A 13,644-nucleotide genomic window follows, 5' to 3' on the forward strand; every position below is an offset into this window, starting at 1 on the left:
ACATAAGATGTAAGATTCTAGACATGCACTTGGATTAAAATATTCACAATGAACTGATTTCATACAATTATGAAGTACTTTGTGGTTTCTCCTAACAAATAAAAAAAATCCTTGAGTTGGTGTTTTTAAATCCACTTATGCACATTAAGGCTAATCGAGACTGGATCTACAGTATAAAGTGGGATCCGAACCACTATGTGCCTCCACCGGGTAAAAAAACATAAAAAACAACAACTTGAGAATGATGACAGTCCAAATGCATGAAAAGTATTAACAAAAATGTGTTCCATGTGTAATGCTTTAAAAATGTAGCCAAGTTTGACTTCATTGCCTTTGAAGCATATAAGATACAGCTGCTAATAACTTTTGTTGTGGATATATGCAAATTGTATATGCATTCACAAAGATTTAAATCTTAATGCAATTAATAATAATAATAATTTTCAGATGGATTCATTTTCATATTTACAGGGAGTAGGACCACTTTTCACAAAATGCCCCAACTGTTTAAAAAAAGGCACCCACCCGCAAATCATTAAGAAATATGAAAGAGAAAAGTTAAAAAGATCAATTACTTACGTGTGTGAGTACGAAATGTCGATCAAAACAACGTTTCAGAGGTCATGAATGCCTCCTTCTTCAGGTTAATACGTATTCCTAGACACCTGACATGGTGTCACGTTAAAAAAGTGTCAGTTGAGGATACGTATTAACCTGAAGAAGGAGGCAGTCATGATCTCAGAAACGTTGTTTAGATCAACATTTTGTACTCACACACGTAAGTAATTGATCTTTTATCTTTTTAACGTTTCTCTTACGCACATCACAATATGTTATATGTTAGGAAATATGGTTGGGGACAAACAGTATCAGGTCAGTACCAGGCTTGACTTTGCAGCATTAAACCCATAGTTGCTAACAAGAGTAGTACATGATGGTAATTATGTTTCAGGTTCAATAATACAAGAAAGAAGTACGCAAGAAAAGCAAAGATTAATGATAGATTGAACTTACGTTGGATGACACCTTAATAATTTGACTGCTCACGATTTACAGGTATGATGGCAATAAGTATTAATTTAATGTTACTTGTAAGCATAACATCAGTACAAGCTTTAAGGTGCTACAACTGTCTCGGAGACAGCAAAAACAAACTGTCCTTATGCAATGCCAATCTGTGGCAAGGACTTGAAGGTGATCAGGTAAAGCATCTCGAGACTGTGTGCCCAGCAAAAGAGGCAAAGTTTTGTGTGAAAAGCGTGTATCCTGTGGATAACCACTACATCACTGTTCGGGGATGCAAACAAAGGAATGACGACAGGAAGTCAGAGCTGAAGCTAGGTTGTATGACCACCGAGATGCAGGCTTTAGTGTGTGTCTGCGACACCGATCTCTGCAATTCTTCTCCTTTGAAAACTGCTATTTCGAGCGGACTATTACCGGCTGTTTTACTGACATGCATGTGCAGTACTACATGGCTGGATGAATTGTTTTAGAAAATGTCAGTATGCCAAACCACCTGCAATTGTGTGCATTATATATTTTTTTACAGTTGTAGATTTTACAAAATGAATTTGTAACTGAGTATGTGTTTGAAATTGTAATCATCCTATAGTGCAAATTTCGTACTGATATGTGTGTGTTTATCAGCTAATATCAATAAATTATCAATTATTCTATCCCGTAATAAGGTGACTTGGACTTTTATTCCCAGACTGATGTAACAAAATTTTTTGAATTTTAAATTAAGTATGATTGCAGAGTTCAAATATATACAGTAGACTCCTTTTAAGAAGCTCGGTAGTAAAACTTGATTGATTGTTTTGGTGTTTGAAGTCCACTTTAAGCACAGTAAGGCTAATCGGGATTGGACCTACAGTTTAAAGTGGGATCCGAACCAATGTGCCATGTGCGTCCACCGGATATCGAACCCAGGACCCCTTGATTACAAGGCAACGATGCTACCACTGTGCCATCGGGGAGGACCAGTAAAACTTGATAACCCACACTCCGTTCAAAATTGAGTTAATATGGGATTCAGTTGCTGTATACACTAGCGAATCAAGTTCCTTCAGTAGACAGTGATGGTTAAAAACACACAGGAACATTTGGGAAACCCATAAAGCACAATGTAATGGACAAACTTTCACCTGTGTTTCTCTCGGTTACATACTTTTGTGCGTTATCAAGTCTTACTCCCGAGTCACTCAATTCCAACTCCAAAGGGACATGAAAAAAAAATTTAAATTATCCAAAATCATGCATTATTACAACAAATCAATGTAACAAAACTACTGTATTACAGAATAAACAAAAACAATGAACATGGAGTGGGCCTTACGATAAGAATTGCCATATTTTGTGCGTGGTCCTATAGCGTAAGCCAAAAATCAGTTCCTCTGACAATAGTAATTAAGCTACCAGTAAATGGAAAAAACATGTTTCATTATGTACACTCTATTAAGACACAAAATCACATACACGTGCAACATTAGCAACCTGTCCTCACATAAAGAAGTTTGTGATTTGTGATCGGTAGAGGCATGCACATTTCGATTTTTAACGAAAACGCAAAATGTGAAATATCACATTGTAATGCTAATTTTTCATGTTTCTGAAAGGTGCGAGGTTCATTTTACTACCCTGTTTTGTCACGAAATGATGCGAAATGAACTGCAAAATGCGAAATTGACTTTTAAACACGAAATTTACCGTTTATATACCGACGTGACACTTTCTGAAGTCAGAAATATCCTGAGAGTTATGCAATTCACGGAAAATTGATTAATTTTACTGCAAACATTTGAGAAGCAAAAATGGACCCCTTTATACAGGAATAAACTTAATATTCTGGTAATGATTTAATGTGTTATTAGAAGGGATGTTTAATTTGTGTAATAGTGCAGTTTTTAAATCAAATTTCAGTTTATAATCACATTTTTAAAACAAAAATGTCATTTTACATGTCGCTTTTTCACCGCTATAACAGCGAAATTTCATTTTATTTACTGCTTTTGAACCCGAATTTGACTCTTTGTACCGAAATTTTGCTTTTTTATTTACCAATAATATGTGCCTCTAGTGATTGATTTTGTGTCATTATTTTTACACAGTTAATATTTATCTCTAACGTTAAGCTAATACATGCATCAAGCTTTGACATTGCGAACAAGATACCCTGACTCATCACAACTGACAACTGAGAGCAGATAAGAAGACTTTCACAAATCATTGGTTCATGGAGTTCCAAGGACGAACACCTGCACACAAAATGGGTTATTGGACAGAGAGGATGGACCCTGCATACCAGCAAACATAAACTTTCTCTTCCCTAGGGCTGTAGCTGCCTTCAAATCGTCCCCATAAAAGGATCAAAACTTCAAATTACATACGAGGCATTCCATGTGATATTGCCCCTGAACCTCAAATTTTACAATTAAATAAAATGCTGTAACTTCATCCTTACTTGCGAGTGAACAATCTAAAATTGTCATTTGCATAAACATGCAAGTATTATACATATAATGAAGGTATATTAAATATTGTTCTTTATTTTAACTTTTTCATTTACTTGTGTTTTGTATTGTAACACCATTAAGCCTTGTTTCCATGATATGAAAAACTCAATATGCTGACCAAGGCAGAAATGTATTTTATTATAAAACATAAATTAAACTTAACTTTTCAACCTTCTAACAAGGTCTTCTTCAGACTATGTACCAAGGTACAAGAACAGGACGATATATATACACAAAAATACTCCCCTCCTGATTATTAGAAAGTTGTTCTGGAACCTTCTGGCAGGTGGCTTTCCCTTGTCAACTTTACTTTCACCTGAAAGTGAATGAGGTTCAACTCTTTTTCTCATGCTCTATAGGAGAGAAGAAGGAAGAAGAATAGAGTGTGAGAAAAAGAGTTCAACCACATTCACTTTCAGGTGAAAGTAAAGTTTGAATTTTGTTCCCGGGCGGCGGTGGTAGTGACGTGGTACAGTCATGTTCAAAAAATCTGTCGCATGGATTTTTTCTAAGTCCAACGTCTTACGAAATTATGTTGGTAGCTCTGAAACAAGGAAGTGTTGTGAAATATACGATCCTCCAATCAGAGTGAAGTTCGATTCTGAGGAGCAGGAGGCGTGACTCACGGTCTTGTCCACAGGAAGTTCAACCAATGCAGCATTTCCAAATATGAGATAACGTCCCCATTGGTTAAATATTGTTTCAATAATGCGAATCGGCAGAAAGATTGCGCAAAAGTTTACTTTGTCGTTTTAATTGCCTTTAATCGTTTCAAATTAGTATTAAATTGTCCCAATTATAGTTCACGAGCTTAATATAATGTATTCATGTATGTGTTTGACAATCATATATCACTCATTAGAACAATTTTCACATTGTTTTCACTACGTGAGATGACATTTCATTTACATTTACGATAAAATAGTGGTTTGGGTGTAATAACAGTTTTCATTAATTAATTTAGAGATGCATTTTTATTTGTTGAGTTAATGATTAGGTTAATTCGTTATTTCTCGCGAAAAGAGGGAACCACAGCTGAAAGAAAATACACAACTTCTATTATTGAGGTCAAGAGTTCGTTTTAACATCACTTTTTGCATACATAGGCTAATCACGACTCGGGATACATTTAAATTGGAATCTGAAACATTATGCGACCTGACTGGAACTCGGAAAAGGACACACTGATTACAAGATGTTGATATATTACCACTTGGTCTGGCGAACGCCAATAATAATGAGGGGTTGAGAGGGAGTGGGAGAGGGGTGAAGGAAAGTAGAAAATAAATAGTATTTTTGGGGGTATTTAATGTTATATTTATACACATACAAACCTAAGAAAATATTTATTTTGATACATGTGTGTGGGGGTGGGGAGGGGGAAAAGAGAGGGACAGAAAGATATTGGGAGAGATGGGACGAATAGGTGATTGTGGAAAATGTTTTATTTGACGTTCAGTAATAAAAACAATCAAATCAATGATGATTATCTTATAAATACCATATTTAATGTAAATTTGTTTTAAAAATGGGGACGGGGAGCTGTTTGTTTTACGTTCAGTGCAGGATAACAAGTGGAGACACATAGTGGTTCGTATCTCATTTTAAACTGTAGGTCCAGGCCCCATTAGCCTATCTGTGTATAACGTGGATTTAGAATTCAGTAGAAAATAACGTCGATCTAGTATTTTGGATTTTAGATGCGTTGAGACCACTAAAATGTCCAATTCTTGTAATAAGAAACCTGTCCTCATATTACCATTTTGAAAGAGAGAGAGTTAATTGTATAATATTTCGTTGTTAGTTTCAAAGAAGACTAATTCAAATAGTAACAATGGGAACGAATAAAGCTTACGAAAAGTTTTTGCCACCGTGGGGATTTGAACCTACGACCATTAGAGTGACAACCCAGTGCGATAACCACTACCCCACGAGTTCGTTTCTTCTTACGGCATGATTATGAGTTAAGACCAATTCGTTCAATATGCATTAGAAATATAATCCCCACCCGCCTCTTGATTAACAACACACCCAAACGCTCCTTTGTAGAAATGAAATAAAGGTGGTATGAATGTCACAAAACATTTAAGCAAAATCTACTATAGTTACGACGCAATCGTTTTACATGGAAAGGCTACAGCTTCGAGAATTGAGGTTGTTGTTTGACTGTAATTGTAGGATACCCTATAAGTATCGATAAGCCAAGGCTCTAGTGTGCACTAGATTGGTTCATTTGTAGTGACGTGCTCAGGAATTTGTAAAGAGGTATGTGAATATAAATATGTGTTAATGCTTATTTTTTTAAACAGTGAACTCATAATTTAATATCTATCTGTCCATCTCATTATCTCACTTAGGAACTAATTAGTATTGCAGGAGTCATACTGAAAAGAAATCTCACGTGACAATGACGAGAAATTAGATTTACGGAAGGAATAGTTTTCATATTTTAAAACCTCGAATGGCCATGGGCTATCTCCCGACTGTCAGTCTCCCTTCCACAATCCTACCTAGAGTTATCTTCAACTGGCAAAGAGGTGACGTTGGTCAGCACGTCGAACCCTCAGCCGTTATAGAAGATATCTGAAACCAGGTTACACCAATCGCTCGTAGCTCCCCAATTTCCTCACGATGGTGGGTTGCCACCGGTCCTATACAGATAACAGGCCGAGAACCCAGGACGACTCGAATCTATGCCGTCCCGCTGCAGTCGGAGTCCAAAGCACGGAGGAGGAGAGTTTTCATATTTTGTTTCTTATAAATGTCGACAATACATTTAATATATTACGCACCAAAAATTAGTGTCAAAAAATAGCCGGTTCTATAAGAGATTCGAACCTTCGATCTTCACTCAACTAGGCCGCTATTTTTAACAATTTCCCATTTTCTCACTCAATAACCTTCGTTGAACGTTTGTCTTAAGAGTCGTTAGCAATCTTGTAAACCGTATTAACCTATCTGCTGTCTATCACAAATGTATTTTACAACCTGGAGTAGATTTTGATGTCTGCAATTTAGACCTTGACTTTCGTGGTAAGTAATTCTCTACCGTCTACTATAATAAATAAATCAAAGTCTACATATCTCATATTTTGTAAATACGAAATGTCATTGTTAAATGTTACAAACTATTTCTTATTCCACCGTTAGTTCCAGATTTAGCCACTGCATTCTGGAAACCAGCGTGAAACGTGTTTCCCACACTTCCAAGGTCAGGTGAACCCTTATCAGTTGTATTGAATGCCTGTGAACATGTTACTTCATACGTCATGGTACTGGTGGTGGATTTCTTCCCCTTCCCTTTTACCTTGAACGGAAGTTATCCCCGAATGGGCACGACGAATCAATCACAGAAAAGCAGACTGTCTACTAAATCGCATGCCATGTATTATTTCGAGCTCCTAGGTTTTGGAAAGTAAAATAAAAAAAAGTAAGTAACATTAATTCATAATGGTTGACTTCTTTGGGTATTATTTCATGACTCTTTTCTACTAACTCCAATGAAACTTTTGTCTACTGTTTTCAGTAGATCAATAGGTGTTTTGAAATATCTACTGTGTTCAGATTTTCAAAAAGATATAAATACAAAAAGATAATAAGGGGGTATGAAATTAATATTTACAGCCAAAATATTAAACTTAACATATAATACACTATACTGAATAAATTAATTTCACTTGCTGTTTCTCTACTGTACTGGTTTCAGTAGATCAATAGGTGTTTTGAAACATCTATGTTAAGATTTTTTAAATTTGAATTACAATTTGTGTGCCTGAAAACTTAGGGTATTTTACACCCGTCACGCTATACGGGGTCCAGCCCCTTATCATGACAAAAATAAAAGCGTGTCTGAAAACTAAAATATCCTTACCTGGGTTAAAAGCTGACTCTGTAAAGCAACAGACAGTCAGCACAAACAAGGACAACACACACAGAGTCCTACAAAGATTATACTAACAGTAGGTCCAGTCACCAGAGCCTCGTTAGTCTGCAAAATGCAGTTCAGGGTGTACTACATGGAAGTGAGGTTGGTTTAAATTTTAAATAGATATAAAAACAAATTGTTAGTGAGGAGGAATAAAAAGTTATATTTACAGCTAACATGCTGAGCTAAACACACTACAAGGGTGTAAGGGATGACCTTCCACGAAGTATGTACACCCTATTGTTGCTTCCACGTAGTACACCCGGGACTTCAGTTTGCAGACGAACGAGGTTCTGGCGACTGGCCCCATGGCCAGTATAATTTTCTGTGTTGTCCTGTGTTTGGTCCTTGTGGGTGCTGAGTGCCTCTTTACAGCCTCAGCTTTTAACCAAATTCAGAATATTTTAATATTTTAATTACAACACGACGTTACAGTTATGTTATTTTAGTTCTGGTAAGGGGCTGGACCCCCGTATAATGGGACAGGTGCAAAATAGCCTAAGTGCTGACGCACCCAAAATTTTGAATTCAAATTCAAATTCAAACACACTACATGCAATATTACATGTAGGACTGAAGAGAATATTTCACTTGTAGTTCCTCAACTGTAATTACACATTAGGCCTACTGAAAGTGTTCAGTAGGAAATCATTGATTTTGAGTAGATTTCCGAGAGACACAGTAGAGTACTACAATTGATAACAGTAGATTCTGTCTGCTTTAAACAGTAGAAATTACGTAGGTTTATAACGACGATGAGAATGAAACAGAGGTAAAAACAATGATAATGAAATGCAGAAGCGACCTGGAGCAAACAGGAACGTAGAATGTCTGGCAGCGAGACGCAAGAGTTGTAGCGACAAATTTAGCTTAGAGCTCATAATTGATATTTCTACATGAGGTCAACATACAAGTTACATACAATGAGAGAATTAAATTGAGTTTACATCTCACGTGATATGAGTCGAAATTATTGTTGCACATTGAACTGTGAAGTGAATCAATATTCAATTGGATTAACTAGTGAATGGTGAAGTGCTGAGATTTTGTAACGAGATGTGCCAAATGGCTGACAGTATAATAACTTATGGACACACTGATTTAATATATTTGAACAATCTTATAACGTGCGATTTTGCATGAAATTTTATTACTTGAATCTACATCACTTCATTGCAAAGGCTACAAGGCATTTTATGGGTTGTAAAATTCTGTGTTCGATTCACCGTTCGGTTAACTCTGCGATTGTTATTTCTTATTAAACCGAAAAATTATTTATTGCATTTTACTTATTACGAAAATTCGTATATTATTTGCTTTGCGAAATGTATTGTTTTTCATGCTTTTTACAAGAATACAACTATGCATGGTGAACAAAAAATAATGTAAAATAAATACTATTCACAAAAGGATGTCAATAGTATTTATTTGTTTTGTTTCTTGATAATTTTCCCTAAAATAAAAATGTATAACTTTCGCTGTACATGACATTTCGTCGAATATGACACATGGATAGTTTTTATGCAAATCCTAGTAAAATGAAGAGAAATTCAAAAACATATTCTGAACAATTATTTTCCAAAAATAACATTGAAAAATCATTAGAAAGGAGTGTTATTTTTTTAAAAAATATATATAACATTTTTATTTCTTTAAATTATTAATTAAATACAATACTTAGTTGCTATATATAATAATAATAGGGGTAATCGAACAGAAGTCAAACCTATAATCTTCGGCGTGTAATACTGATAGCCTATCACCGAACCACTTTACCATCATAAAAAAAAATGAAGTTTTTTTCTCGGAAATTACTGGCTAGTGCACGCTGGAACCTTGCCATATGAATATCTACCCTACCACTACAAGAAACCACGTCACAACCTCAATTTTCGAAGCTGTAGCCTCTCCATGTAAAACGATTGCGTCGTAACTATAGTAGATTTTGCTTAAATGTTTTGTGACATTCATACCACCTTTATTTCATTTCTACAAAGGAGCGTTTGGGTGTGTTGTTAATCAAGAGGCGGGTGGGGATTATATTTCTAATGCATATTGAACGAATTGGTCTTAACTCATAATCATGCCGTAAAAAGAAACAAACTCGTGGGGTATTGGTTATCGCACTGGGTTGTCACTCTAATGGTCGTAGGTTCAAATCCCCACGGTGGCAAAAACTTTTCGTAAGCTTTATCGTTCCCATTGTTACTATTTGAATTAGTCTTCCTTGAATCTAACAACGAAAGATTATACAATTAACTCTCTCTCTTTCAAAATGGTAATATGAGGACAGGTTTCTTATTACAAGAATTGGACATTTTAGTGGTCTCAACGCATCTAAAATCCAAAATACTAGATCGACGTTATTTTCTACTGAATTCTAAATCCACGTTATACACAGATAGGCTAATGGGGCCTGGACCTACAGTTTAAAGTGAGATACGAACCACTATGTGTCTCCACTTGTTATCCTGCACTGAACGTAAAACAAACAGCTCCCCGTCCCCATTTTTAAAACAAATTTACATTAAATATGGTATTTATAAGATAATCATCATTGATTTGATTGTTTTTATTACTGAACGTCAAATAAAACATTTTCCACAATCACCTATTCGTCCCATCTCTCCCAATATCTTTCTGTCCCTCTCTTTTCCCCCTTCCCCACCCCCCACACACATGTATCAAAATAAATATTTTCTTAGGTTTGTATGTGTATAAATATAACATTAAATACCCCCAAAAATACTATTTATGTTCTACTTTCCGTCACCCCTCTCCCACTCCCTCTCAACCCCTCATTATTATTGGCGTTCGCCAGACCAAGTGGTAATGTATCGACATCTTGTAATCAGTGTGTCCTTTTCCGAGTTCCAGTCAGGTTGCATAATGTTTCAGATTCCAATTTAAATGTATCCCGAGTCGTGATTAGCCTATGTGTGCAAAAAGTGATGTTAAAACGAACTCTTGACCTCAATAATAGAAGTTGTGTATTTTCTTTCAGCTGTGGTTCCCTCTTTTCGCGAGAAATAACGAATTAACCTAATCATTAACTCAACAAATAAAAATGCATCTCTAAATTAATTAATGAAAACTGTTATTACACCCAAACCACTATTTTATCGTAAATGTAAATGAAATGTCATCTCACGTAGTGAAAACAATGTGAAAATTGTTCTAATGAGTGATATATGATTGTCAAACACATACATGAATACATTATATTAAGCTCGTGAACTATAATTGGGACAATTTAATACTAATTTGAAACGATTAAAGGCAATTAAAACGACAAAGTAAACTTTTGCGCAATCTTTCTGCCGATTCGCATTATTGAAACAATATTTAACCAATGGGGACGTTATCTCATATTTGGAAATGCTGCATTGGTTGAACTTCCTGTGGACAAGACCGTGAGTCACGCCTCCTGCTCCTCAGAATCGAACTTCACTCTGATTGGAGGATCGTATATTTCACAACACTTCCTTGTTTCAGAGCTACCAACATAATTTCGTAAGACGTTGGACTTAGAAAAAATCCATGCGACAGATTTTTTGAACATGACTGTACCATCTTAGCTTCAAACGCCGTACCCTTTTGTGAATGAAGACAGTGGATCTTCGAAATTAATAGGATTGAACCATTAAATTGTGCAATACGGAAGTGCGAAATCTTCTAAATTTCACGTAAGTCATTTTAAACCGCATTTACCGCAACCACCATGAAAGTAAAGTTGACAAGGGAAAGCCACCTGCTAGAAGGTTCCAGAACAACTTTCTAATAATCAGGAGGGGAGTATTTTTGTGTATATACGAGGGTGGTTTGAAAAGTTCTCGGAATCACCACCAGATGTCAGTGCTAGGACGAGGTTCCCGCATAGTAATAGGCCATCCTTTATTAATAAACACGTGGCACGTCAGTGTTCTGGGTAGAGATCTGTGGTGAGGACGTCACTTTGTAGTTGTTCCCGTGCAGTGCTTTGTGAAGATGGAAAAAATCGAGGTTCGAGCGGTGCTTAAGTACTTCGTAAAGAAAGGTATGAAAGCAAAGGAAATTCATGCCGATTTTCTGAACACACTGGGGGACTCTGCTCCTTCATATGCAACTGTTGCAAAGTGGACAAACGAGTTTAAATTTGGTCGGGACAGCTTAGAAGATGATCCACGTAGTGGTCGCCCAAAATGTGCTACTACCCCAGAAATTATTGAAAAAGTGCATAAATTGGTCATGGAGGATCGCCGACTGAAAGTGCGTGAAATTGCTGAAGCTATAGGAATGTCATCCGAACGGGCGTATCACATTTTAACAGTTGAATTGGATATGAGAAAATTATCTGCAAGATGAGTGCCGCGACTTTTAACACAGGACCATAAACGCATCAGAGTGGACATTTCCGGACAATGTTTGACTCGTTTTTAGAAAAACCAAACAGATTTTTTGCGCCGGTTCGTGACGACAGATGCAACGTGGGTCCACTACTATATCCCAGAGACAAAACACAACAGTCAAAGCAGTGGAAACATGTTGATTCACCACCACCAAAGAAAGCAAAGGCAATACGGTCCGCGGGAAAGGTAATGGCATCAGTGTTTTGGGATGCGAAAGGGATTCTGTTGATCGATTATCTTCCCACTGGTCAAACAATAACGGGACAATACTACGCTAATCTCCTCGACCAACTAAACCATAAGATACGGGAAAAGAGGCCAGGTTTGGCAAGAAAGAAAATCATCTTGCATCAGGACAATACGCACCCTCACACAAGTGTCGTTGCCATGGCAAAAATTCATGAACTTGGTTACGAATTGTTGCCACATCCGCCTTATTCGGCTCCCTCAGACTTCCATCTTTTCCCCAAACTCAAAAGTTTCCTCGGCGGACGGAGATTCACTTCAAAGGAAGAACTAATAGCCGAAGTTGACATGTATTTCACAGGCCTGGAGGAATCTAATTTTCGAGATGGGATCAAGGCATTGGAACATCGCTGGACCAAGTGCATTAGTGTACAGGGAGACTACATTGAAATATAAAAAAAAATCACTGTTGTAAGTCGTTTCTTTCTATTCCATTCCGAGAACTTTTCAAACCACCCTCGTATATCATCCTGTTCTTGTACTGTGTTACATTTGTACTTGGTACATAGTCTGAAGAAGACCTTGTAGAAGGTTGAAACGTTACGTTTAGTTTATGTTTTATAATAAAATAAATTTCTGCCTTGGTCAGCATATTGATTTTTTCATGTTTTGTATTGTGTCCCATCCATGACACCAAAAAACAATTAATTTCTCCTTTAACTCTTACATTTCCCCCAAATCTCCACTAGAATATTCAAAGGTCAATTACCTTCTCTCTTTGTCTTAAATAATTTATTTCACATCATTTGACAATTCACAAAAATTAAAATAAATTTCTTATTAACTGAAGAGGCAGTGTTTCGTCTGTCCCACCCGTGACACAAAACTGTTCACTCGTAGCTACAAATCTGGGAAAGTATTTTAAGGTTAGTTACATTGAATCAAGAGCGTCAAGTTTCATATTTCATTGCACAGGAACTGTAAAAAAAATGTTGCTCAACTATCAGTAGAATAGTTAATTCAGTATTAAAAATAAAGTTCGCATGTTCCACCTGTGACAATGGAATGTCCCATATGAATTTTTAACATTGGTTTCAATATGAATTTCAAAGGAAATAAACTCCGGTTCGAATCAATGAATAATTCAAATTAAGAAGCACTGTAAAGCAAGGTTCAAAATAAAGAACGGTAATATCCAAAACTTAATACATTTTTACTTCTTAAGAGAATAACTGTACAGAATCCTTGGCAGAAACTATTCTCCCGTGACAAACATGTGCACATTCCTATCAGAGGAAATCATGCGAGCAGCTCTCTCGCTACCCACAATAGCTGCGAGCTGTTGGGCATCGTACTTCGTGTACAACATAGTCACGGTCATGTTGCTCTCCGTACCTCCCCTTGGATTTTGGTTTGATTCCTGAAAAATACAAATATTCTTAAAGCAGAAAAATCTTAAAGTTATAAAGTAGAGCAGAAACACCTGACGATCTTTAATGTAAAATAAAACAAAGTAGGCACAACTAGTCATTAAAGAACCTTTAGATTAAATATATCATCAGTGATATAAGTATCTCACACTTACTTTTGTTTTGTACAACATTTCAACTATTTCAATCAATTTTCA

The 13,644-nt window shown here is 36.3% G+C and overlaps 1 protein-coding gene across 1 annotated transcript in view; it reads right to left on the bottom strand.

Moving 5' to 3' along the window:
* Positions 1–13,211: 13,211 nt before the first annotated feature.
* LOC146000244 (U3 small nucleolar RNA-associated protein 25 homolog) overlaps positions 13,212–13,644 on the bottom strand; it is a 33,625-nt gene continuing 33,192 nt past the window's right edge. The window contains exon 7 of the mRNA XM_083137667.1: positions 13,212–13,437. Coding sequence (XP_082993793.1) covers positions 13,273–13,437 — 165 coding nt within the window. The 3' untranslated portion in view covers positions 13,212–13,272. The remainder of the gene's footprint in view (positions 13,438–13,644) is intronic.

Source organism: Lepisma saccharinum, chromosome 16 (assembly GCF_977018435.1).
Source record: "Lepisma saccharinum chromosome 16, izLepSacc3.1, whole genome shotgun sequence".
In the NCBI taxonomy this organism is placed as follows: domain Eukaryota; kingdom Metazoa; phylum Arthropoda; class Insecta; order Zygentoma; family Lepismatidae; genus Lepisma; species Lepisma saccharinum.